The 25,564-nt window shown below is 36.0% G+C and overlaps 3 protein-coding genes across 3 annotated transcripts; 2 read left to right on the plus strand and 1 right to left on the minus strand.

The window, feature by feature from the left end:
- Positions 1 to 9,928: 9,928 nt before the first annotated feature.
- Positions 9,929 to 11,515, minus strand: LOC143625031 (uncharacterized). Its single transcript, XM_077095498.1, has 2 exons — positions 11,071 to 11,515; positions 9,929 to 10,491 (listed from the first exon to the last, which is right to left on the minus strand). The coding sequence occupies exons 1-2, from the start codon at positions 11,513 to 11,515 to the stop codon at positions 9,929 to 9,931; spliced, it is 1,008 nt and encodes a 335-aa protein (XP_076951613.1).
- Positions 11,516 to 17,867: 6,352 nt separating this feature from the next.
- LOC143625179 (uncharacterized) lies at positions 17,868 to 19,437 on the plus strand. Its single transcript, XM_077095609.1, has 3 exons — positions 17,868 to 17,945; positions 18,206 to 18,243; positions 19,109 to 19,437. Exons 1-3 carry the CDS (start codon positions 17,870 to 17,872, stop codon positions 19,220 to 19,222), a joined length of 228 nt encoding a protein of 75 aa, XP_076951724.1. The 5' UTR covers positions 17,868 to 17,869; the 3' UTR covers positions 19,223 to 19,437.
- A 2,873-nt stretch (positions 19,438 to 22,310) lies between these two features.
- On the plus strand, positions 22,311 to 23,634 carry LOC143625033 (casein kinase II subunit beta-2). Its single transcript, XM_077095499.1, has 4 exons — positions 22,311 to 22,545; positions 22,623 to 22,732; positions 22,828 to 22,993; positions 23,122 to 23,634. The coding sequence occupies exons 1-4, from the start codon at positions 22,311 to 22,313 to the stop codon at positions 23,250 to 23,252; spliced, it is 642 nt and encodes a 213-aa protein (XP_076951614.1). The 3' UTR covers positions 23,253 to 23,634.
- The last annotated feature ends 1,930 nt before the right edge of the window (positions 23,635 to 25,564 follow it).

Here is a 25,564-nt window from a genome sequence, read left to right on the forward strand (position 1 = left end):
TAGGAAGGAGGGTATTTTAGTCTATACTTTAATCTCAAAACCCACTTAAATTAATTTTAAAAACCCATTTACATAAAACCCAATTACATCTTCACTCATCTCTTACAACCACCACCACTCCACCGCCCCCCGCCACCACAACCGTCACCCACCGCCACCACCTCGCCGGAAAAGTCCGTAAAAACACAAATGAAAAACACAATGAAAATAGCACAATGGAAAAATACAATATGAAAAAAAAAACACAATGATAAAAACACAATAAAAAACACAATTGTATGACACAATGTAAATAACACAATGAAAAAAACACAATGAAAAATACTATTGTATAACACAATTTTGTAAAACACAATTCGGTAAAACACAATTTGTAAAAAACCTACTAATTTTTTTTAATTTTTATATTACAATATGGTACTAATATAAAAGATAAAAAGACACTCGTTATTATGGTGAATTTGTTTTTCAATAAAAACGTCATAAAAAAATTATGGACGTTTTAAAATGATGGGGAAATTTGACATGTGTCTTGCATATGGAGAGAGAAAATCAACAAATGTGTTATTCCTTTTATGCCCTTTACCTTGTGTTCACACTTGATTTCCTTCTAAACTAATCTCAACCCTCCATATTTAAAATCAATGGACAATATTACTTCTTATCCTTATTACAAAAAGTATATTTCATATTATAACCTAACCCTATATATATATATATATATACACATATGGGGTAATAGAGTATTATTGGCCTATAAATAATGTTTGTTAATAATTTTTATATTCTTTTAAAAGCTTTTTATATTTTATAAAAAGAATATTCTTTACTAAAAAAGTATAACTAAACTTTTTTATAATCAATGGGTTTGAATATATACTTTTTTAAAATGATATTGGGTTCCCTCGCCGAAAAAGAATGAATTCGCCAGTTAATTCAACACTATAGGTTATATATAAAACCAAAAAAGAACCGGGTTCGGCCAAACCTGGTGGTGGTCAATCACTAGGTTGGTCAAAAGAACCGACCAGAAATTACGGCTTTTTGAAAACAACTTTTTAACTCATACCAAAAGGCAAAACCGAAAAGCACTTTTATTAATACCCCAATAGCTTATTGGGCCTATTGATTGTTTGAAAACACTTTTTAAAAGCTCAACCAAACAATCTCTTACGATTATCTAGCTATTTTCATTTATTTTGCTAGATTTTCATTTGTTCTATTTGATGTGTCTACAATGATGGACTCGTATTTACAAGCACCCGTGTGATAGTTTTATAAGGTAACTTAACTCCTTTTCTTACAAGATTAATGAGAAATTATACTTTGATGACTCTAATAGAAAATGTAACAGAAAAAACATAAACGACACCATCATACATTATACAAAGGGAAGGAGAATGACCTACTTATGCTTAAAACCCTCCTGCCAAAATATTTGTTTTCTTTGTAATCTTTAACGTATAATATCTATAATTTAACTTTTCATCAGCTTTCTAGATGTTTCCAACTGCATTTACAATCTTAAATCTTTCGTGTTTTTTCCATTCGTCATCTAAAAGAGTCTGGAATATTTCTCTTGCGTTATATAGAAGATGCTTTCATATTCTTGACATAACTTTTAACAATTATGTCTTAAACTGTGCAGTTGTACGTTTAAGATCCTTACAAAAGTACACAAGTTATGTTTAGTTTAAACTTTAAATTACACGATTGAGAATTTCCTAATTTACATAATATTGTGTTTGAAAACATGTACGATTCTCAAGATATCAAATCATCTAAATTGAATACGTGTATCGTTTTTTTTCCCCTTCCTTTGTTAGCTTGAATTTCCCAAAATTACATCACTTAATTTTAAATATTTCAAATTTCAAGGAAAAAATATTTTACTTTATGTTTGTTTTGTAATAAAAATTAATAAAAGTTAAGGTCAATCACTAATTCACTATAGATGGTTGATTTGTTTTTTAGACAACTTATTTAAACGCATGTTAAGTTATGTGTTTCATTGTTTAAAGTTGAAAGCAATAACAAAGTGAAACTACTAATTTTGATATGACGTTTAAAATTATAAATAAAATTACAAATATTGTATACAAAAAAATATTTACAGATTTATGAATTTTCAACAACCTTTTATTTCTATATTGTGTAATGTCATATATTATATCTTATTTCTTTTGAACATAATTTTTATATTTCACATGTGTTATAATTCAAATAAATTTATTTATTCAAATCTGTATTCTGCATGTAACAACCTACTTTTGTAAATTATTGTTTAATTGTGTTGAAAAATAATAAGTTGGGTATGGACTTGGAAATGGGTTAAGGGATGGTTATGGGCCTTAAGGCCCATAGGCTTGGAGTATATGAAATCTATAAACATCTCCAAAGACGGAACACCCTCATTTCCATCACTTTATCTCCATACACACACAAATACACTCTCCTTCAAAACCCGGATCCAAATCCGAGCTAAATGAGGGCAGATTTCGTGTTCAAGCGTCATCAAACAAAGAAACACCTCTAGATCACGTACTAACACATATCCGAACCAAATCGGGACCCGTAAGGTATGCTTTTGATTAAAGGGCAAGTTTTAGACCACGGTTGGTCTTAAGATTTGATGTGAAGGCAAATAGGACCATGTATTGGTAGAAAAACATAAACTTTATGGTAAATGGCTTAACGGGTGCGATATGGGATGAACGAGTAAGTTCGAACCATGTAGTAGACAAAAAGATGAAATGGTCGTGACCCAGGAACTCATTAAAATGGTAAAACTAGTCCTAAAGATGGGCCAAGAAGGAAAATAGCTGAAAGTACGGTAAAATGAAGACAACAACAAAATTCGAATCGCAAGGAACAGAATCGCATCGCATAGAAATGCGATGGGATTCGTTTAAAGAATGCAATGCGATTCATTTGGTATGCGTTGCGATTTCTTGCATCCATGTGATGTGATTGGTTGAGCCATGTAACACCCCGGCTTAAAGCGGAATGCGCCCGGGTGTAACGTACAGATCACTCATAAGCTCGTAACGCTATTAAAATGACAATAATTACATCATTTCATTTCATTATATCACAAATACACAATACAATAACTTTGAATTATGACATGTTTCTAATAACCTAATAGTCCAACTAATCTAGTCTTCAATCCTTAAACTTCAACATGCAGCACGTTTAAAATAATATAGTTTTGTCAACAATAATGTTGGTGAGAATTTATAAAGTTTTGCATGTATATAATACGAAAGTGTAAAATTCACAAGTCAAGATATATAGTCTCAATCATAAAATAAAAGAAAAGTAGATACATGATATTCCCGTTCGCTTGACATAAGTCAAATCTATTAAGGAATCCCTGTTCGCCGAGCTACTTGGAGTATAGAATATGATAATGATGCCGCCATTTATTAACAATGGACGGCGCAGGTACGTCTCGTCGGACTCTCCCACTTTGAGTATGTGTATGAGTCTCCACCATCATAACAATAAACAACTAGCACATAATCACATAATTTACAAGCAATATGATGCGACACAAATACATACAAGACACGCATGTGAATTTTAGTTTGAAACACGAAACAAAGTTTGGAACGTGCTACACCCCAAAACGTGTAAAAATAAAAAGGGGTTATGAAAACTCACATCGAATGCGGAGATAAACTTGTAATAAAAGCCGATAGCACAATAACGAAACAGAAGCAATCGAAAATGTGTTTAAAGAATCCGAAACATTTAAACTCCTGAACTATAAATAAATACGAATATTTAAAGACTAACTAACGGAATTGATGAAAACAATAATTTAGATAAAGGGATTTTAATATATTTGTATTAGCTTTTTATGGAAAATTCATATATGATATTATATTTGAGTTTAACGAAATTTTAGCGATCTTTATTATTTAAGTTATAATTTTAACACTAAATGAGAGTTACGATATTATAATGTACGTTTTAAATGGGGATTATATCTTGAAGACTAATTATGTTAACGAATTAAAAATAACGAACTATTTAATATTTTATTATTATTTCTACTCGTTTCATTTTAATAATACTTTACGTTTTAACGAAATTTTGGGTTATTATTATTTGATTACTATTTTAACGGGAAAATATACAAGACATGATATTCGTAAAACTTGGACTAACGTTTACGATGTAACACCCCGACCGATGGCGGATTATACATCGGGGCGCCACGTATTGTTTCATTACTCGCGACACTATTTGGGTGTCAATATTTAATAAATACATTTTCATTGCGCATGCGCAGAACATGAATCGTAAAGTAACATAAATCATATCATAACTTAAAATATTCAAATAACATAATTTGTCTGGTTACATTTTAATCTAGGTCCAAACAAAAAGAAAACATCCTACGTGTCCTTGAGATTCCCAAAAGCGGCTACAGCAAACCTGAACATGTGTTAAAATAAAACGTCAACACTTGCGTGTCGGTGAGAAATCAAGTTTAATAGATATAAATAGATAATAACAAACACTGCGCGCAAACATGTGCTTAACTGGGGTTTAACATAGGGTGTAATCAGATTGTGATCAAGCCTTAGATCATAGCTCATAGTTCAATCCGTGCTCCCAATTGAGCACAAAAACGATAAATCATACGTGCATGTGTAACAAAACAAGAAAACCGTAAACGATAGGTCTCCCGTGTTCATCTAATGGATCCATGAAAACTTCGGAATAGGCCGTCAAAGCGGTTAATGATTCACACATACAAATAAACAGCCAAGTAAACGTCCATAACACATGGGGTTTTGCGCACATAAATTTCATAAACAAGTTTAAGACTCAAGTTGTACGAACACATGAACATCCCAAAACGTTAAAAATAAAAGGGGATTAAGTACGAGATTACTCACTTGCAAACGGCGCGAAGAAAGATAATGCAAGAATCAACTTTTAAACAAGCACAACTTAACCTATAAATAAGAGGTTACTGGTTTAACGATTGGTTTTATGCCTTGAATATAAGCAGTAAGTATCGATTTTTGTTAGTTAAACAAATTAAGACAGAATATATATATTTATATTTACCGAGATTCTGGGCAGAACAGAAGAGAAGACGGAGGCAAGGAGAGGAGGGAGGATCTTCGGCAGAGAGCAAAGGGAGAAAGGTTTGGGGAGAGTGTTTAAGTGTAGTGTGTGTAGTGTTAAGAAATTAGCTTAATTTATAGGAAAACCCTAGGGAACACAATCCCTTGAAAAGGGGAAAAGATCTCAACAAATCAAGCAAAAGATACTAAAAAGCACAAGAAAACAAAAGCAAAAGATATCAAAAGATATGCCGGCAGCTGCAGGGGATGGGGAAAAGCTGACAGGTTATAGGTCAAAGCATGGGAGGTGTCAGATAAAACACTGTTCAAGACATGCAAAAGAAGATTTCAAAAGATTATGTCAGTCACTTTTTCTGTCAACCAATAGGATTGGTGCGCATGCTGCGCCGAAAGTGGCTTTTCGGACAGATGTCGGAACTGACCTACAGTGCTCAAACAAAAGATAAGATATTTCAAAAGCATACAGGCTGACCTAAACTGAAGAAAAGACTTAAGGTCTAGCGCGAGAAGACTCGAGCGCACGCGCGAGGGCGAAGGCGGACAGAACAAACCTTAGCGCGCCGCGGGAAGAACTACAATCCTTAGCGCGTCGCGGGAAGAACTACAATTCTTAGCGCGCCGCGGGAAGAACTATAATCCTTAGCGCGTCGCGGGAAGAACTACAAATCCTTAGCGCGCCGCGGGAAGAACAACAATCCTTAGCGCGTCGCGGGAAGAACTACAAATCCTTAGCGCGTCGCGGGAAGAACTACCATTCTTAGCGCGCTGTGGGAACAGTTCGCCTCGCGTACTGCAGGAACAGCTGGTCATCACGCAGGCTTCCTTGTAAGGAGTCTGGCGCGTGGAGCTGCGCAGACATCCTTAGGCGGGAAGAACCAAAGGACAAGCAAAGAGTTAAGAGAAAAAGGGGGTTCAGGCTTAAGGGTTAAGCAGAGGGGCGGGACGGCGACAAGAGAGAAAAAGAGGCGGGACGGCGACAAGAGAGAGAAAGAGGCGGGACGGCGACAAGAGAGAGAAAGAGGCGGGACGGCGGGAAGGAAATTATTATTATTAGTAAGTAATATAAAATATATATATATATATATATATATATATAATTTATTTAATGTTAAATTTACAAAGATTAATAAACAAATTTTAAATCATAAAAAGAATTGGATTCGAAAACGGGTACCTGGGTCGGGTCGGATTGGGCAGTTGTCACATACTAGTCAAAATTGAATTCAAAGGTTTTATTGCAATACTCTAATTAATTAAAGTTTACGTTTTATGTTAACGAAGGAATTAAAGTTAGTGGGTTACGAAAATGAAAGTTTGGTTTTTTTTAAGCGGAGAAGTGATGAATCTCAATTTATATTTATTTTATAAAAAAAATTTATTTAGTTTTAAAATAACTTCATTGATTTATTATGATTTTTTAAATAATACAAAAATGGTTTACAAAAATAAAAACAAAATGTGGCCTGACCCGGGTTCGAACCCGGGTCTTCCAGTTAATTAACCAGTTGCTCTAACTTGATGGTGTTTTCGATACTAGAAACGAAAATAAATATATTACATTGAAACTTCTTCTTTCTAAAAAAACCCTAGGTTACCAATTCATAAATTCGTCCAAGGTTTGTCGAAATCGTGATAGGATTAGTCGCTTCAAAACAATGAAAAACCATATAAAATTTACCTGGAAAAGTGATGGTTTGATGATGAACACAAGCTCGCCGGAAAACTAACTTTAATGATTAATTGATGATGACAGAGGATATGTGAGTGTATTATAAGATTGTGAATGAGTTTAGTTCGATGTTAGGACCGTATTTATACATGTGATTGGAGCATAAGCTCGTTAATGGTCATTAACGAGTTTCTCATAAAATCCGGTGGTTCATCGGGGATTATTTCAAGGATTCAAGCCGTTATAACTTAATTAACCTGTTAATTAATGTTTCTAATCAAGGTCTACAGTTGTTATAATATTTATTCGGGTCAAAGGACGAGGATTAAGGCTATTTATTAAGTTCCACCGGAAATCCGGTGTCGCCGACGGCCATCAGCCGGAAAAACGCGAATTGGATGGGGGGAGGGTTGAGGGTTTATTTTAATATTATATTATAATTTAATTCAAATTTACAGTTTAGCCCTTGAAGTTTAAGATTACTTTAAAATCTATATTAAACTATAATTACACAATGATCCTTGAACTTTTGAATGTTTTAAATCTTGTTAAAGATGTATATAATTCGTATTATTTTCGAATTATACCCGATAGCTTGTGAATCGATTTACGTTAAATTTGGTGTTTCAATGATTGTTCGAGGGTATTATAAAACGAAAATTAAGATATATATTTATATATAAATCTATAAACAAATAAGAAAATTTAAACGGGTCGGGTTTTCAGGTTTGAAAAGTAACAAATGTTACAAGCCATGCGATGCGATTGGTTGCATTCATGCGATGTGATTCGTTAAGCCATGCTGTAAGGCCCCCGACCCGGGTGCCCTACTTTCTCGCTGGTTGGATTTACTCATTCACATAATTCGTAAAATCAGAGTTAATTAAAACATTTCGTGGAATTAAAAATCATTCATTCAAACATATCATAAACATCTTGTCTTAAAATAACATAACATAAGTTTGAAACATAAAAACGTAAACGACACGGGTGTCTTCTTCATAGCGATGCCAGTCTTCCTCTTATTGCCATGTGTCCTCATCAAGCAACTTGTCTCATTCTACTTGCCTGCGTGCATACTAAAAGTCAGCTACGCTGAGTGAGTTCTAGTTAATTAACATACAATACATTCACTTGCTTACCAATACGCGTCCGAAGATACGTATTAATACTTACCTGTTCGTCTATCATTTAATCATACACATGTACATACATTTATACATTCATACTTCTTACCGACAACATACCTAGGATACTATAAAGATCCGGTCCTCACTTACCTTGGATATTATAAGGGTCCAGTGCCCTACATACCTCGGAATTTATAAGGATCTGGTGTCCTTCATACCTTGGATCTCCTCATAGTCCAGTCCCTACTTAACTTGGATATTATAAGGGTCCAGTGTCCTACATACCTCGGTTATTATTAGGGCCTGGTGCCCTCTAACATATCATACCATTCTAACTCCATTACATTTCCTTTCTAATTCCTTCAATCATAACTAATATACATTACGTGCACACTAGTTAATCAATCCATAACATTCACATTCATACACAAACATATATCTAATATACACTTACCATTTAAATTAAGTGTATAAATCTAAACACATTGTAGTATGCACACAGCCCCGAAAACATACACATAAAAGGGGCTAGAACTCACCTGGATCCTGTTACGTTCACCGTTTATAGTGATGCCCTTCCTGAGTTGTGCGCGACTAACTGTTTAACATGTATATTCATTAATTAACCATGTACTAACATAATTAATTAAATTTGTATTTATTAATCTAGCGTACTTGATAAGCTAGGCTCGTTTGTTTGGGCTAACAAATCTAACGAAATAACTTTATTTAACGACGGTCTCTATTTCGCGTTCATATCCTCCCATTATTATATATATATATCATCTTTATTAATAATATGTTCATTTCCTTTAATTAAATCTTATATATATATAAATATATTTCTTTGCTCTAACGAATTATTTATCTTAAAAATATATCGGGTTATACGGGGGTGACGAGGTTGATTGGTTTGGTTCATTTTGTTGGATTAACCAGGAATAGCCCAGTTCGCTTCGCTTGGCTTGGACTTTTTTTTTTCGCTTGGATTAACCAGGAATAGCCCAGTTCGCTTCGCTTGGCTTGGACTTTTTTTTTTTCGCTTTACCCAACTTCTCATCGCATGGTCCAACTTCGCATAGCCCATATTCACTAAAATTAATTCGAGCGAGAGCCGGGATTCGAACCCGGATACCTCCGCCCACAGCTCCCTGTCTTAACCACCCCAACATTCCATTAATTTGTGATCCATCTCATTCTTATTATGTTATTTTATGGGTCCATTAGTGATATTATTATAGAACATGACGAAGTGCTGTACATTCATTCTTATTTTTATGCGATTCTAGTTATATTACTATTATATTATTGCTATTTGTTTATTATTATTATTAATATCTCTACTTACGTTGCTACTTGCTACTGTAGCATTACAACAATAATAACAATAGCTGCTGCTGCTGCTACTATTATTATTATTATTATTATTATTATTATTTCCTCATCTCACTCAACCAAGATTTAACTCGTTTATGATAAAGTTCGAACCTTTATTGATTTTAAAGCCCAGTTTTAACTAGATCTAGAGATATTAAACGAGCCGAGCCTAAATCAACAAGCTTTCGCTACGAAGCATACCTTAGACGAACCAGTTTGAATCAGTTTCTCGTATACGGTCGGATCTTGGTGTATTTCTTGCTTACTACGATGCTCTAACACCAACGACTTCTTTCTTTCTTGGATTTGGAGCCAAAATGAAGAGAGTATTTATGTGTGTGTTTTAGAGTATGTTGGTAAAAACGGAAAGGTGTGGAATTATGAGATCTAGAGTTTTAGGAAAGGTTTAAGGGGTACTTATACCCTTACCTCATGGACCTTAGGCCCATTAATTTACTATGTCCATGATTTATTGTTAAGTCCATATCCATTTAAGCCTACATTCTCAAATTTTAATTTATTTACTTATTATACAGAATTTAAATAACAACGTTCATTTAAATATTACTTTATTTATTATTTCTGAAAGTCGAACGTTACAAGTCTCCCCCCCTTAAAAAGGTTTTGTCCCCGAAACCTATCTATTACATAAACAACTGCGGGTAGAACTTACGCATCTCCTCCTCTGGTTCCCACGACGCATCGGATCCCTTGCGATGTTTCCAGATTACCTTAACCAAGGGGATAACCTTTTGACGAAGTTGCTTATCCTTACGGTCAACAATCTCGACTGGCTGCTCGACATAATTTAATTGCTCATCAACTTCTATGTCCATTAATGGTACGAGAGACGTGTCGTCAGCGAGACATTTCCTCAAGTGAGAAACGTGAAAGGTAGAGTGAATCCCTTCCAGTTCTACAGGTAAGTCGAGCTTATACGCCACCTCTCCTACACGAGCGATAATCTCAAACGGTCCAATATACCTTGGACTCAACTTTCCTCCCTTTGTAAAACGAATGGTGCCTTTCCACGGCGAGACCTTAAGCAACACGTTGTCGCCAACGTTAAACACGATCGGTCGTTGTCGTTTATCGGCATAAGACTTTTGATGATCTTGAGCAGCTTTCATCCTTGCCTTGATTTGATCAAACTTCGAGGAGGTTTCATGCACAACTTCTAGACTACCAATCTCCTTATGACCAATCTCTCCCCAGCATACAGGAGTTCTACAACGTCTACCATACAACATTTCGAAATGAGGCATTCCAATGCTAGAATGATAGCTGTTATTGTATGAGAACTCTGCTAGATGAAGATGATCATCACAATTTCCACCAAAATCTAACACGCATGCACGTAGCATATCCTCAAGGGTTTGGATAGTCCGCTCAGACTGCCCATCTGTTTGAGGATGGTACGCCGTGCTAATGTTCAATCTAGTTCCCATTGCTTCATGGAACCTCTTCCAAAATCGGGAAGTGAAACGTGTATCTCTGTCGGATAGAATCGACAAAGGCACTCCATGATTCGCCGCTACTTCTTTAATAAACACATTCGCTAACGTTTCTGACGAGATGGCCTCTCGTATAGGCAGAAAGTGAGCACTCTTAGTCAAACGGTCCACAATCACCCAGATAGTATCATGATTCTTAGCTGTTCGCGGTAGCTTAGTTATGAAATCCATAGTGATGTGTTCCCATTTCCACTCAGGTATTTCTAGAGGCTGTAGCTTCCCATACGGTTTCAGATGTTCTGCTTTGACTTGCAAGAAAGTCACGCAGTTACTGATATAATCAACCACTTCATTCTTCATACCGGGCCACAAATAGTCCTTCTTCAAGTCTTTATACATCTTGTTAGATCCTGGATGAATCGAATATCGAGATTTATGAGCCTCGTCTAGGATTCGACTTCTGAGATTCCCGTGGCGCGGAATCCACATTCGATCGAATCTGATCTTTACGCCTAGCGTATTATCAATCAAATCAGTCTGTTGCCCATAAATCCTTTCTTTCTTCATTAATCCTTCGTCTGCAAGTACTTCCGTCTGAACTTTGCTGATTTCTGTAAAGAGATCTGTGTTAACAATCAGTTTGTAAGACCTTATAGTAGCTAACACTTCCTCATTCTTCCGGCTTAAGGCGTCAGCAACTACATTAGTCCTTCCCGGGTAATATTTGATTTCACAGTCATAGTCTTTGATCAACTCTAGCCACCTTCTCTGTCTCATATTCAATTCCTTCTGCTGAAAGAAGTATTTCAAACTCTTGTGATCCGTATAGATAGTACACTTAGTACCATACAAGTAGTGTCTCCAGATCTTAAGAGCATGTACTACAGCTGCTAACTCTAAGTCATGCGTCGGGTAGGTACATTCGTGAACCTTCAGTTGTCTGGACGCATAAGCTATGACCTTTCCTCGTTGCATCAACACGCAACCTAACCCTTGGTATGAAGCGTCAGCATAAACTTCTAAATCCTCATTACCGTCGGGTAAAACAAGAATCGGAGCTTGCGTGAGCCTTTTCTTTAATTCTTCAAACGCCTCTTCCTGGAATCTACCCCAACTGAACACCACAGTCTTTCAGGCCATACTGGTCAACGGTGCGGATATCTTAGAGAAACCTTGAATGAATCTCCGATAATAACCAGCCAACCCTAAGAAACTGCGTATCTCCGTCGGATTTTGCGGCGTCTTCCAATTCTTTATTGCCTCAATCTTAGCTGGGTCCATAGTAATCCCTTCAGGAGTGATTATGTGACCTAGAAACTGCACTTCACGCAACCAGAACGCGCACTTCGAGAACTTGGCATACAGTTTCTCGTCTTTCAAAACTTCCAATACTTCTCGTAGATGCTTAGTGGGGCGGTACCGGTATAGGGTTTTCGGGTTTGGGGTGGAGTTTGGGTTTGTTGTTGAGGTTGGGGTTGGATAACGGCATAGTTTCGGTAGTTGGTTTTGGGTTTCTTGTTGTTGTTGTTATTGTTGTGACATGAAGAGTTGGAGTAGTTAATGGCTTGGGGTGCGGGTTCAACCTTGGCTTGTGGTGCGGGCTCGGGTTTGGCCTTTTTCGTTTGGTTTCTTGAGGGTTAGGGTACCCGCTTTCACATGATTCTCCAATAGCGCACCGGCTAGAGTAATGGCATCCTCAAGATTCACGGGTTTGCTACTCATGACTGAGTCCCGGATTTGCATAGGTAAACCCCCAATGTATTTGTCAAGCTCACGCTCAGCCGGGGTAACCAAATGAGGGACGAGAATGCTCAACTCGTGGAAACAGAGTGAGTAAGCTGCGTTATCACCACTATCTTGCTTGAGGTTCCAAAATTCCTCCTCAAGCTTTTGAAGTTTGTGTTTGGGACAAAACTTCTTCATCATGAGTGCCTTGAGGCCGGACCATGGAAGAGCCATAGCCGTTTCCGACCCTTGGAGATGCATGACACTACCCCACCATGTTAAAGCGGTTTTTCTAAACATGCTTGAAGCGAAATTTGTCTTTTTCGCTTCGGGGCACTCGCTATATCTAAACACATTCTCCATAGACTCGAACCATTGCAACAAGGTAGTCGCACAGTTCGTACCCCAGAATTCGGTTGGGTTGGCACTAGTAAATTGCTTCTATGGGTAGGATACGGGTTTGGGTTCAACGGGTGCAACAACGGGTGGAGGAGGTTGGGTAGCTTGGATTTGAGTTACAAGTTCGGGAATCACAGCGGCCATTTGCTTGACGATAAAAGCAGCCATACGTCGGTTGGTGCTCTTGCGCGGTCTTAGTGGAGGCATGCTAAAAGATTATAAAGAAATGGAATAAGTTTTAGGTAAAAAGAAATGGATATGAGAGTGTATAAAATAAGAATAAGGTGAAGTTAGATTTTCTTTTTGATTGTAAATCCTAAAGTTAGTGAGGAGTAGATGTTAGTGTTAGATAAAATATAAATCTTTGTATATAAACAACAAACCGGAAACAATCGTAAATGATTTTGAGATTTTGAGGGGTTAAAGCTTAAAAATTTGAGATTTTGAGGTTTATAGAGTCGAAAAAAATCGTACATGAACCACCATGATTTGATATTCCAACTCAAAAAAAAAAATTTATAAAACACAACGTTGGAGTCTAAACATGTGCACGAATCACCGCAACTTTTTCATGTTTTTGACTCAAATAACGATAATAACACCATAAATCGGGATACAACGTCATGTCAAAGCACTAGTCCACGAATCACCGTAGTTCTATTGTTTTGACACCGAAAAATTAGGATGGCGACCAGAACGCTCGCATTCGACTACTTAAAGTATTGACATGTATAACATGGTTTGTGGCCTAGAAAACGAGCACTATAATCCCACCATTCCAGGTAAGTAAATCACCTTCGATTCTTGGAATCTTTTTGTCAAATGGTCGTTTATAATGTCTCGCTTCCTATGAGGGCTACGAACCCGATATAAATGCAACCTTTAAGGGATTATAAACAACGGGATCCAAGTTAATCTTGTAATCCATAAAACACAATGAAAATCTACTTTTTGCGTTTTAAGGTAAGGATACCTTGGAAATACTATGAAAGTGTGTGTATGTGAACATTTGGGATATTGGTGAATTTTAAACAAGTTTATAAGTAATATGCGATATGAACAATCAAAATAGAGTAAACACGTATGAGCACACGTATAGGACCCTAAGCATAACAATACTAGGTCGTTACGTCTAACCACCTATCCTATTGTCATGGCTCTGATACCAATCTGTCACACCCCGACCAAAGGCGGCGGAACATGCCGAGGTGTAACGATTGTCCATAAGCACATGACACTAATTAAAGTGACAGTATTTAAAATGATTTTAGATACTTAGATCTAACAATAAGTATGTTTAAACAATTATTTAACAAAACTAGTAACAAAGTTCGGTTTACGGTTTAGAGCTATTTACGGTTAAACCGAAGCATAGACTCTTAAAAACCCATAACCATGGAACTTGTAAACATGACCAACAAACTAAAATAAGCAAGATTAATATGTATGAACAAGTTATATAGATGTATATATATCAAGGACACGAAGTCCTCCATGAAGCCTTACCTTATGAGGTCCGAAACCTCACCGACCGGAATCGGAGAAGTAACTACCAAAGGTAAACGAGGGGTGTATATTATATTAATGTTGCACAACCATAAACAAGTATTAATAAGGCTACATAAACTAATTAAGATGAAAGACTAAAAACCTTCAAGAACACTTAAGAAGATAACCTTGAATCTTTGATGTTTGAGAGAGTTTTTTTTTTTTTTTTGAGTTGTAGCAAGGGAAAATGAAGAGGAAAGGTGGTGTATATATAGGGTAATGTTGGTGGTCAAATATAGGTGTGAGGCACAAGAGTTTTCATGCAAAATGGATCAAGACAAAAACACAAAACAACAAAAAAAAATAATAAAAATAAATAAATAAATAAATAAAAATAAAAACAAAGGTAGGATGTTTTCAAGACCCAACAAGTGTGAAACAATATTGTAACATAAATCTATCATTTTGATTATAACATAAGCTTCGGTTTACAAGTCGGGTCAGTTTACATAATAAACAAATACAAAAACGAATACAAACAAGACCCAAAATTGACAAATGTCACATTTGGGATATCTGAATAGTTTGTTAACAAAATCTCATTCCTATACTCGTTTTTGGCACAAAATCGTGTATTTTCGGTATGTTTGAGAGAAGTAAGGACCAAGAAATAATCGTATAACTGAAATATATGTACAAAACCGTTTCTTAATGATCAAAAGAGGATCTTTGTGATTATATTCAATGATTTATTCATAAAACTCATATTTACTTGCTTAAAACGAGTAAAAGCCCATAATTAGTTCGGTTTATGCTTTTCCTATATAAACAACACCTAAACATCTGCCACAAACCTTTACATAAACCCTAAATATCATCCCTCAGCCGTCACTTTCATCTACCATCTCATATTCTCTTCGGTTTTTGGTGTTTTGTTGAAGAACCGTTCATAAACCGGTTGACTTTGCAAGTCTAAGGACCTTTGACTCGATATATCTCCTTGTTCGTCACTTTCTGGGTAAGTTGTAAACTGAGTTTTTGTTCATAAGTATTCTCTAGTCGATAACCTTCAATTAATTTCTGATATTGAAGGGTATTGGTTGGTCAATTGCTTTAAACCCCGATAAAGGGGCAAAATAGTTAATCTGTTTGACTTATCGTTTTCTCATACTTCTGGTCGGATTCAACGTTCGGTCCAGAAAACTTTTATTCTCATAATAAAATTTTAAGGGTTCTGACCAAAACCCGACTTCCGACTCGAGGTTCGTATTCTGGTCAAACTCGACTCGTTTAAACAATAAAATTAACATAACTCGAGTTCTACTCATCCGTTTGGATTGATTCTAGCGGCATTAAGTTCGTTTTTACTTATACTTTCATATCGCTAAGTTTCAGGTCCTGTTGATTATCTTTGTTCGGCGCGTTAATCGGAAGACTCTTTATTCTATTCTTAATATCGTATTGACTCGCTTATTATTAAGGTGAGTTTTGTCATTCCCCCGTTTTACTTATTTTCAAACGATTTGGGGGCGTATGCGTACTTATATTATTTCATATTATATATATCTCAACTTTAGCAAACGTTGTATTGTGTGTGAATTGCTGAACATATTTGCTATTTGCTTACTTGGTTATTTTGCGCATTCGGTGAGGTCCACCATATTCTCATATAGTATGATCATACAACCGTCTTGTAAAACCGACGCCCGATTCGCTTGGTAATGGTTCACATGACACTTATTTGCTCATTGGTTTGGTTATATTTACCGCTTTACTTACGTTTTGCTATATTTCATATTATATATATCATTGCAAAACTAATAACTTGCTCACTCAACATTATTGTTGACAAAACTATTATATTTTCTACGCATATGCAGGTTCTCGCTTGAACTAAGGATGAAGTATTGGATTGCTAGATGAGACCATAGGCTTTATTATCAATAACAATTTAATTTAAGTTATTTGGATTATTTCTATTTTTATGAGATATTGTTATGGATTATTTGCCTATTTATGGATATTGTGATTGGAATTTATTAAATAAATTATTAGATATTGTCACCATTATTGTATGATAGTTAACTCGAGCTATGAGCAACCATGCTCACGCCCCGACATTTCCACCTTAGATTGGGGTGTGACAGGTGAGTTTTAGCCCATTTCTCTGTTATGTTTTTCGAGGCTGTGTGCATACTCCTATGTGTTTAGTTAATACTCTTACCTTAAGTGGTAAGTGTATGCTATATGAATGTCTATGAACGATATGGGAAGAGTTAATAGTATGTACGTGGATGGGTATGATTATGTATATAAATATATAACAACAGATAAGTACGCATGTATGGTTATCCGTGAAGAAGGGACCAGACCTTAATAATATCTGAGATATAATGGACCAGACCCTAATAATATCTGAGATGGAAGGGCCAGATGTAATAATATTTGAGATGGAAGGGACCAAACCCTAATAATATCTAGATGGTAGAGATAGTTACGTATGTAGTATGAGAGTATGTATGTATGTATGTATGAAGGAAAGGTAAGCAGGTTACGTATGTAATATGTATCTTTGGATGCGTATACGTAAGTATGTGAATGTATTGTATGTTGCCTGATTAACTAGAACTTATTTAGCGTAGCTGACTTTTAGTATATACGCAGGCAAATAGGTTAAAGCAGCTGGCTTGAGGGATACACATGGCATTGAACTGAAGAAGGTGGCATCTTGAGAAGAATGTTATGATGTTATGTTGGGTTATGTTGTATTTTTAAAAACAAATTTGAATGATGTTAAGACAAGATTTAAAATTTTATTTAATGAATGGTTGATGTTTTATATTAAGCCAAAAGTTTTAATTCACTTTGATATTTGAACCGTGTTTATGAGTAAGTTCAACCAAAGTAGAGCACCCAGGACCGAGGCCTTACACTACATGTTTACCCAACGTAGTTTCAATAATAAAGAGTGAAATTACCTCTATGTGTTTGGCGGTGGCACGTGACATGAGTTAACCGAGCGCGTTACTCAAAATGACTAGAAACGAGTGTAGCATTGAGAGAGCAACAAATAAAGTAAAATAAAAGTTAATAATATTTGAAAGAAGCCTAGCTTATTATGCTTTAAGGACAAAATTATAACTCTCTCCCCCGATGATAAATGTAAATAGATATTTTGGGTTTTGGGATTCCTTATTTTCTCTCTTTATGACTTATCAATAAGTTAATAAGTTACAAACGTGTAACTTATGTAACTTTTCCTCTCATAGTAGTATAAGCAATCTTTAACACCTTATTACTTTTCAAAAAGTTACTAAGATATAAGACGGTAAAAATAAGCAATCCCAAACACCCCCGAAACTCTAAATTCTTTTACAAGAAAAAATCCCTTCTCTTTCTCTTTCTCTTTCTCTTTCTCTTTCTCTTCTCGGTATTTAGCAGCCGACGCACCCACCCACCCACCCTTGGTCGTTAAACCTAGCCCTTGATACCTTAATCGAAGCAAAGCGAAGAGAAGACATGGCAAGAGAAAACAATTGTCTGGCCAAAATAACCGCGGGAGTCGCTATCGGCGGTGCTGTTGGAGGTGCTGTCGGTAATTAAATTTTCTAAACCCTCCCTCACTCCTAATTACTATACTTTTACTTTCAATTCACCAGATTGATTCTGTCCTCAATCATCAAAACCCCTAATTAATTATTTGTCCTGTCATTAAATTCTTCTTTCTTTGTTTGACATTTTTTTAATTATTATGCTTTGTTTTGTTGTCCATTTCTATCAATTGGAGACCTTATAATTGCTTGCATCATATGGCCTGATTTATGTTTCATCTGTGTTGTATGGTATGATACATAGGTGCTGTCTATGGAACTTATGAGGCTGTTCGCTTCAAGGTACCATCTTTCTTTGTTTCTCTATTATTATTATTATAAACTTAATAATAATGGCTTTTACTAGTATCTCTCGAAAGAGGAGACTTATTGAAAAGAAATAAACGCAAACTACAATTTTATAAACCAATGCAGTGTAGTATGGTTTTCTGAAACTTAATCCCCGACTCTCCTAAATTCCGATACTTAAAAACGTTTCGGTAGGGGTATAGTTGTAAATAGCGCTCATAGCACTCGATATAGCGTTAAGCGTAGCATATCATCACCTTCCTGCTAAATTGATATAGCGACGCAGGAAATATCGGTACTGTTTTTTTTTTACATAAATATGGATAGTGATTGAAAAGGGTGCCTTTTTAGCGTTTTTAATTTCAGGATTGAGAAAGATCGTATTTCCATATTTAAAAGGAAACTTCTTTAGATAGGTTGTCGCTATCGTCCGCTATTCACTACGCAGCGTATAGATAGGTTATTGCTATAGTCCGCTATTCGCTATTGACAACTATTTATAAGGGTTGTGCTTTTTTTTCAAACGGGTTGAAAGGGTATATTTAAAAAAGTTGTGTGGGATCAAACAGGCCAAAAGTAGCGCAAAGTATATGTTAATGCGTATAACCTATGAAATTTAGTTTATTTAAAAAGTTAGATTAATATGATAAAGATATTTTCGCAAAATATGTTATAAAGTTAGATGAAAAATATGGTGATGATATATTTGGAAAAAATATTGTCGTCACTCGTATCATCAATGATCTGTTGCCTAACCTGCTCATTATGCCACACCCAATATATCCTTTAAGTTGTTTTGTATTATGCATATACATATACCTATATCTGTATTTGTTTTATAATTGAAATTGAAATGTAGGTTCCTGGACTTATGAAGATCAGATATATTGGGCAAACAACACTTGGCAGTGCTGCAATTTTTGGTCTTTTTCTTGGTGCTGGGAGCTTGATACACTGTGGGAAGTCCTACTAAGAGAGTCGTTTGGATATTTGAAACAATAAAAAGTAAGCGTAGGTGAATTTTAAGTTTTTGTTTGGGATACAGAATGGTGTGGTGCAGTCATTTTATTATTTAATATTTGGTATGTGTTACTCTTTGCTGGCCTGATCTTTTATCATTTAAAACACTCTTTTGCATGATTTTGAATATCCTAGTTAGTAAGTAACAAGGGAAGGGGTTGAGTTATATTTTTCATGTAAAAGGCGTCAAACTTAGCCCGAAGATCATGCAACTGATTTATCTAAAATGAGTTGTAGAGGGTTACTAGCTTTAGAAGCCGTGTAATATACGGGTGTTCTTGTATGAAATGGGTTAAAGGGTATGATTGGAGTTACTGAATAGAAAAATGTAGATGGTTCTTAGTTCTTTTCGTGGGAGTAACTGATCAAGTTGATTTTTTTTTGTTAATGTTGACCTTTTTGCCAAAATTGTATGCATTTTCCATCATTCTGGTTTTCGGCTCCTTGTAGTATGGGGTTCAAATCTATCTGCTTTTTTGCTAGTCATATCAGATTGGCTGGAAAAACCAGAGGTATTGGTGTCACCTTTTTTGGGCTCTTGAACTACTGCAAATTCTAACAAATCATCACATTGTTTCAGATCTTTTACCTGCAAGTATTAACATATAGGCACTTTACAACAGACAAAACATTTTTCAAAATTATTTGTCACCAAGGTAACTGCAGCTCATGTTCATGCCCGAGAAACTGGAAGAAGGTGCCAAGGGAATTTGTAGATGTTGACACCAATTCCATGTTTTTTATTATCAGTCTCGAACTGGAAGAAAGTGCCAAGGAACCTTGTTCTCGCCTGCTCTTTTTACGCGAACCTTGTCTCGCCCTGGTCTTTTTACGCGAACCTTGTTCTCGCCCTGGTCTTTTTACGCGAACCTTGTCTCGCCCTGGTCTTTTTACGCAAACCTTGTTCTCGTCCTGGTCTTTTGACGCCAACTTTGTCTCACCCTGGTCTTTTTATGCGAACCTTGTTCTCGCCGTGGTCTTCGTACACCGTTTGTTGTTTGTGTTCATGTCGCGTTCTTGTGTATCCTGTTTAATTAACCACATTGTTAGCAAGCCAATGTTTCTGCAACATACCACACACAAGAAAGGACCCAAAAATTACTGCAACGGCTTGAGACCTTGTGAACTCAACATCTAGACCTGTACAATACATGCAAGATGAATATGGTGACAAAAGATGAATACATTGACAATCCGCGGCTAACAGAATCCTAACGCCGTTAGTTTCAGGTCGTCGGAAAAACGTTTTTGGCCGGAAAATTCAAATTTGTTGCCGGAAAACACCACTTGAACACCACGGCCAATTGACTCATCGCTAACCAACTACCACCACTTGAGCACCATCAACCGATTCCGACGATGGTTCTAAGGTTTCCGGCGACCTCAATAATTGAGGCTTTTACTAGAAAAAGGCTCCTAAATGTCCGATACGAAGTTACCAAGATGTTTGGGACGGAAATGTCGAGTTTTCTGTAATAAAAATTGAGTTTTTCGGCGACCTGAAAGCAACGACGTTAGGATTCTGTTAGTCGCGGACAGTTAGGAACAAATACTTTAAAAGTTGGAACCATTAGTAGCCAATTTATTAGTTGGGACCAGCAATGACCAAAAGACAATGGTTGGGATCATTAAAAACCAATATACCTATAGAAAATGTTATAATATAACAATGACTAACACATGATTAGTGTTATTTCTTAAGAGCTTTTAGAAATAGTTGTAAGAGAAGTAGAAAAATATCTATATATCTTTGAAAGAGTATATATGATGGTGCATCTCTCCCTTTACATTAGTGTAGTATTTATACTACAAAAGAAGTAGACAAATATTACTATTAAGGAGACAACTAGGTAAGTAAAGTTAATCTTATACTTTGAAAATGCATCCATCCATTTATTGTAGATTTTACAATAATTATTTACAATAGAATAGATATAGATAGAAAAATTTGATGCTGGAAAACACCACACCCACTGCCAATTGACTCACCGTTAACCAACTACCACCACCTGAGCACCATCAACCGATTCTGACCATGGTTCTAGGGTTTCCGGTGACCTGAAACTAACGCGTTAGGATTCTGCTAGTTGGACCGTTAGAAACAAATACTTTAAAAGTCGAGGCTATGAATAACTAATTCATTAGTTACGACTAGCAGTGATAAAAGAGAGAGAATTAAAAACCAATATACTAAGAAAAAAAGAAGAATTTCCTTCCCCCAAAATATCAAGACAGGGAGGAGAGAGAGAGTCTCTCTCTCTCTACATATACACACACCAACCAACCAACCCTAATTTTCGCCATCATCAATTTCCTTTTCAATCCATTCTTCTATTAATTAGGTACAAATTCCTCCTCCATTTAAATTAAATTAGAATAGAAATATACAGGAACCCGATGCCAGGAGGAGATCGGAAACGAATCAATGAAGACAAAACTCTCAGGGGGGTTTTCAATAACAAGGACAGAGACAAAGACAAGCACCTGTCTCTACCTTCTACCTCCACCGCCGGTGCCAAATCCTCCTTCCAACAGGATCATGGTCTGTTATTTCCCCCTATATTTCATTATTATTATTATTATGCTTTAGCCAATGGTTTATTTATGTTGGCACGCCTACAAATGTTAGCTAATCATACGGCCTGTATAATGTCATATGAACCTTTGATATCCTCAAATAACTTTACTTCAACTGACTAATGCTGTGTTGTCTCACAAGTCCCCGTATAATGTAAAACTTTGCTTTTTATGACCTGTATGATATGACAGTGGTGTGGAGTGCATAAATCACATGGGCCGTATAACCTCATACGGCCCGTATGATGTGACAATGACGTGTTGTGTTAGAAGTCATATGGGCTATATGATGTAAACGTTTGCTTTATATGTATAGCGTGACATGTCCGTGGTTTATGAAAGTCATATGCATGATAAATTAATAACCATGGTAGTGCACAGATTTGGGGTGGTGTATGCATAATGACGCATGGTAGTATCATTTGTAAGTTATGATTGGCTTGCAACAAGTATGACCATGACGCATGGTTTGTGTTGCAGAGGAATCTGAAACAGACAGCGAGGAGTCTGATGTTAGTGGTTCTGATGAGGATGACACTTCTTGGATTTCATGGTTTTGCAACTTACGAGGAAATGAATTCTTTTGTGAGGTTGATGATGACTACATTCAAGACGATTTTAATCTGTGTGGATTAAGCAGTCAAGTTCCCTACTTTGATTACGCACTCGATCTTATTCTAGATGTAGAGTCCTCTCATGGTAACCTATATGCACATCGTTATTTTACATTTCTTATTGTGGTCAATTGCTGGTTTGACTTATGTGTATACGAACAGCAGATATGTTTACCGAAGAACAGAATGAACTTGTTGAGTCCGCAGCAGAGATGTTGTATGGTTTGATACACGTTCGTTACATATTAACTACCAAGGGAATATCTGCAATGGTATAATAATTAATAACTGTTTGCCTTTTCCGTTTATCTTGTTTCACGCTTTACAAGTTTGTTATTTATTTGTTTATCTTTATGTTATTTTGTAGTTGGAAAAATACAAAAACTATGACTTTGGACGTTGCCCAAGAGTTTACTGCTCCGGTCAGCCTTGTCTTCCCGTTGGTCAATCAGACATACCGCGATCTAGCACCGTGAAAATATACTGTCCCAAATGTGAGGACATCCACTACCCGCGTTCCAAATACCAAGGCAGTATCCTTACTTTATATATCTATTGTACTTGTTTTATAATATTAATCGTATGCTGATAATCAGTTTTTAGTAATCTTTTCGTGAGCTATAATGCGAGTGTGACTAGTGTTTTCCTTCACTTGCAATAGATATTGATGGTGCTTATTTTGGAACCACTTTCCCTCACTTGTTCTTGATGACTTATGGCCACTTGAAGCCACAAAAAGCATCACAAAGTTATGTCCCGAGAGTGTTCGGTTACAAGCTACATAAGCCATGATCATGGGGTCCATCCGCAAACCATCTTGCTTGACATCTTGGATATGTTATTGCCTCATCTTCATGTCTACATAAACTTCAGGTTAGTTAAAGCGTTAGACATGTCCAAAAAAGGTGGAAACTTGATTATTTGTCAAGTAGTTGATCGTTTTCAACATATGATGTTAGCATAGTAGTTGCAAGTCAACCTTTTTTTTATATACTTTTTTAAGTTTATATGGAAATTCACTTGTAATTTTAGTAGTTAGTTTCTTTGCCTGGCATGTTAACTTTTGGGAGTGTTGTTTAAAGGACATGTTCAATGGCAACTGTGATATTTTGATTATCAAAAAGACATGATATTGCTTTTTGATGTAACGTTTTTGTCATAATTGGTTTATGGTTTTTGATATTGTTGTTTCAATGAAGTAGTGGTCATTTTGCGTATTAAACTTTTAGGGTTCCGGCTTAAAACTGATCTACATAACACGAGATCTCGTTTTGCTCATGCCATCTAGTTAACAGTTATACATCTTTTTTGTGTTGGAAGCCTAAAGATTTTATATGGAAGGCACCTGTGTTATATAAAGTTTATATTTTATGAGAACAGTGTTCCTCTTGACTCATTAAAGTGTGTTTATTCATGTCAAAGGAAATGTCTTGCTGACTGCAAGTATGAATGTATGTTATTGTGAATTTGTGATTGTTAATAGTACTGAAGAAAACATAAGATAGAACTCAGCTTCTTTTATATTATAGATATGGGTGTGAGCGAGCCGAGTGCCTGTGAGTTTATTGGGATTGACTTGTTGAAAGCTGGAATGAAGTTACAGCTTGGATGACTTCTGGGAACTTAATGTTTATCCTTTTGTGGCTCTGGCAAACTTTCTATTCACAACGTCAGCCGTAGTCTAGCTATGTTGGTACTGATATTATTTTTTTACCAAAAGAATTGAATTTTGATTTAGACTCTTTGGTAGGATCGCATTGTGTAGTTTCACACCCTAAATCCCTATAATGGGATTCGTATCTATAGTGCTTTTTTTTCCCGATCTTTAGCAATGAATAGTACATATTGAGAGCGAGTTGCCTATTAAATTAGTGATTTTTTGTGGAGATATGAGCCAAGAACGATGCGTGTCTATAGTGTCTTTTCAAATCTTTAGCAATGGAAATATATTTTGAGAGCGAGTTGCCTATTAAACTAGCGAATCTTTGTGAAGACACGAGCTGATAGTAAGATAAACACATGCCTAAATCTTATCGATTGTTTGCATGACATGTGCCAGGTATGCAAACGCAAGTCTCCTTAGGCTGAGTTGTACTCTTCATGATGACCGGTATACAATAATGGTTCCTTTGACTTGAGATTATGCTAAATTTGGTTCTTTTTGCTGATCACATAAGTTCTACCGACTCATTTCATTGTCTTCGGCTCAACCGATGCCCTATTTTTCAACTGACTATGATTCTATGAAAGATGTTAGTGACTCAAGGCTATACCTTGTGAAATTTGCCAAATGTTCATATGCAATATAGTTTGAAAATAATTATACCGACATATGACCATAGTATAGCATAAATCTATTTCTTGTCATCAACATTTACATACAAGGACTATACTCAAAAGTCTCCCCAAATAATGTTTGTTGATGATGGATCATAATAAACATTAATATTCTTCAAAAATATTACACTCATGGCAATGAGATTTGAATTTTTTTATGTACCCTTGGACCCTCTTTAATGTTGAATTACAAAGAACAATTATTACCTCCTTGAAGACCATCCTCTGATCAGTGAGTAGGGTTAGCAGTTGTTCTACATGTCCAATGAGAAGATCCGCCAACGACATATTTCCTACTCATGCATACCCTTACATGTAAAATAGAAGAAAAAAGGTCATAAGATAAAAATAATGTACAAAGTAGAGATTCGAGCCAATGATGTCCAGTCTATCTCGTCGGAGGTGGGAAGGTTTACTCATGGTGGCGAAGTATAATGATAAAACAGATAATCAAGTTGACCAGGTCAATGATGAAAAGGGAGGGAAAACTGTGACTGATAATGGCACTGATTGTTCAGATGCTATGACATTCTTAATATCATCTTTTCGCTGTTCTAATCTGATTACATAAATTGATAATATTAAGATCCTATCAATTTGGTTGATGGATTAGTGAAGCATAAATTGACAATGTCATGCAATTACTCCTCACTTAAACAAAAGAATCATGACTGTAAGCTCAGAATAGCAGCAAATAGCATATGGTATGAAGCTGCATCCACTCAAACAGTGTAACTGCTGCACCTATAAGGATTGCTGTATCCGTT

This window comes from Bidens hawaiensis, unplaced genomic scaffold (genome assembly GCF_021521415.1).
Source record: "Bidens hawaiensis isolate Kalapana, Puna unplaced genomic scaffold, B.hawaiensis_p1.1 tig00004020_1, whole genome shotgun sequence".
Taxonomy (NCBI): Eukaryota; Viridiplantae; Streptophyta; class Magnoliopsida; order Asterales; family Asteraceae; genus Bidens; species Bidens hawaiensis.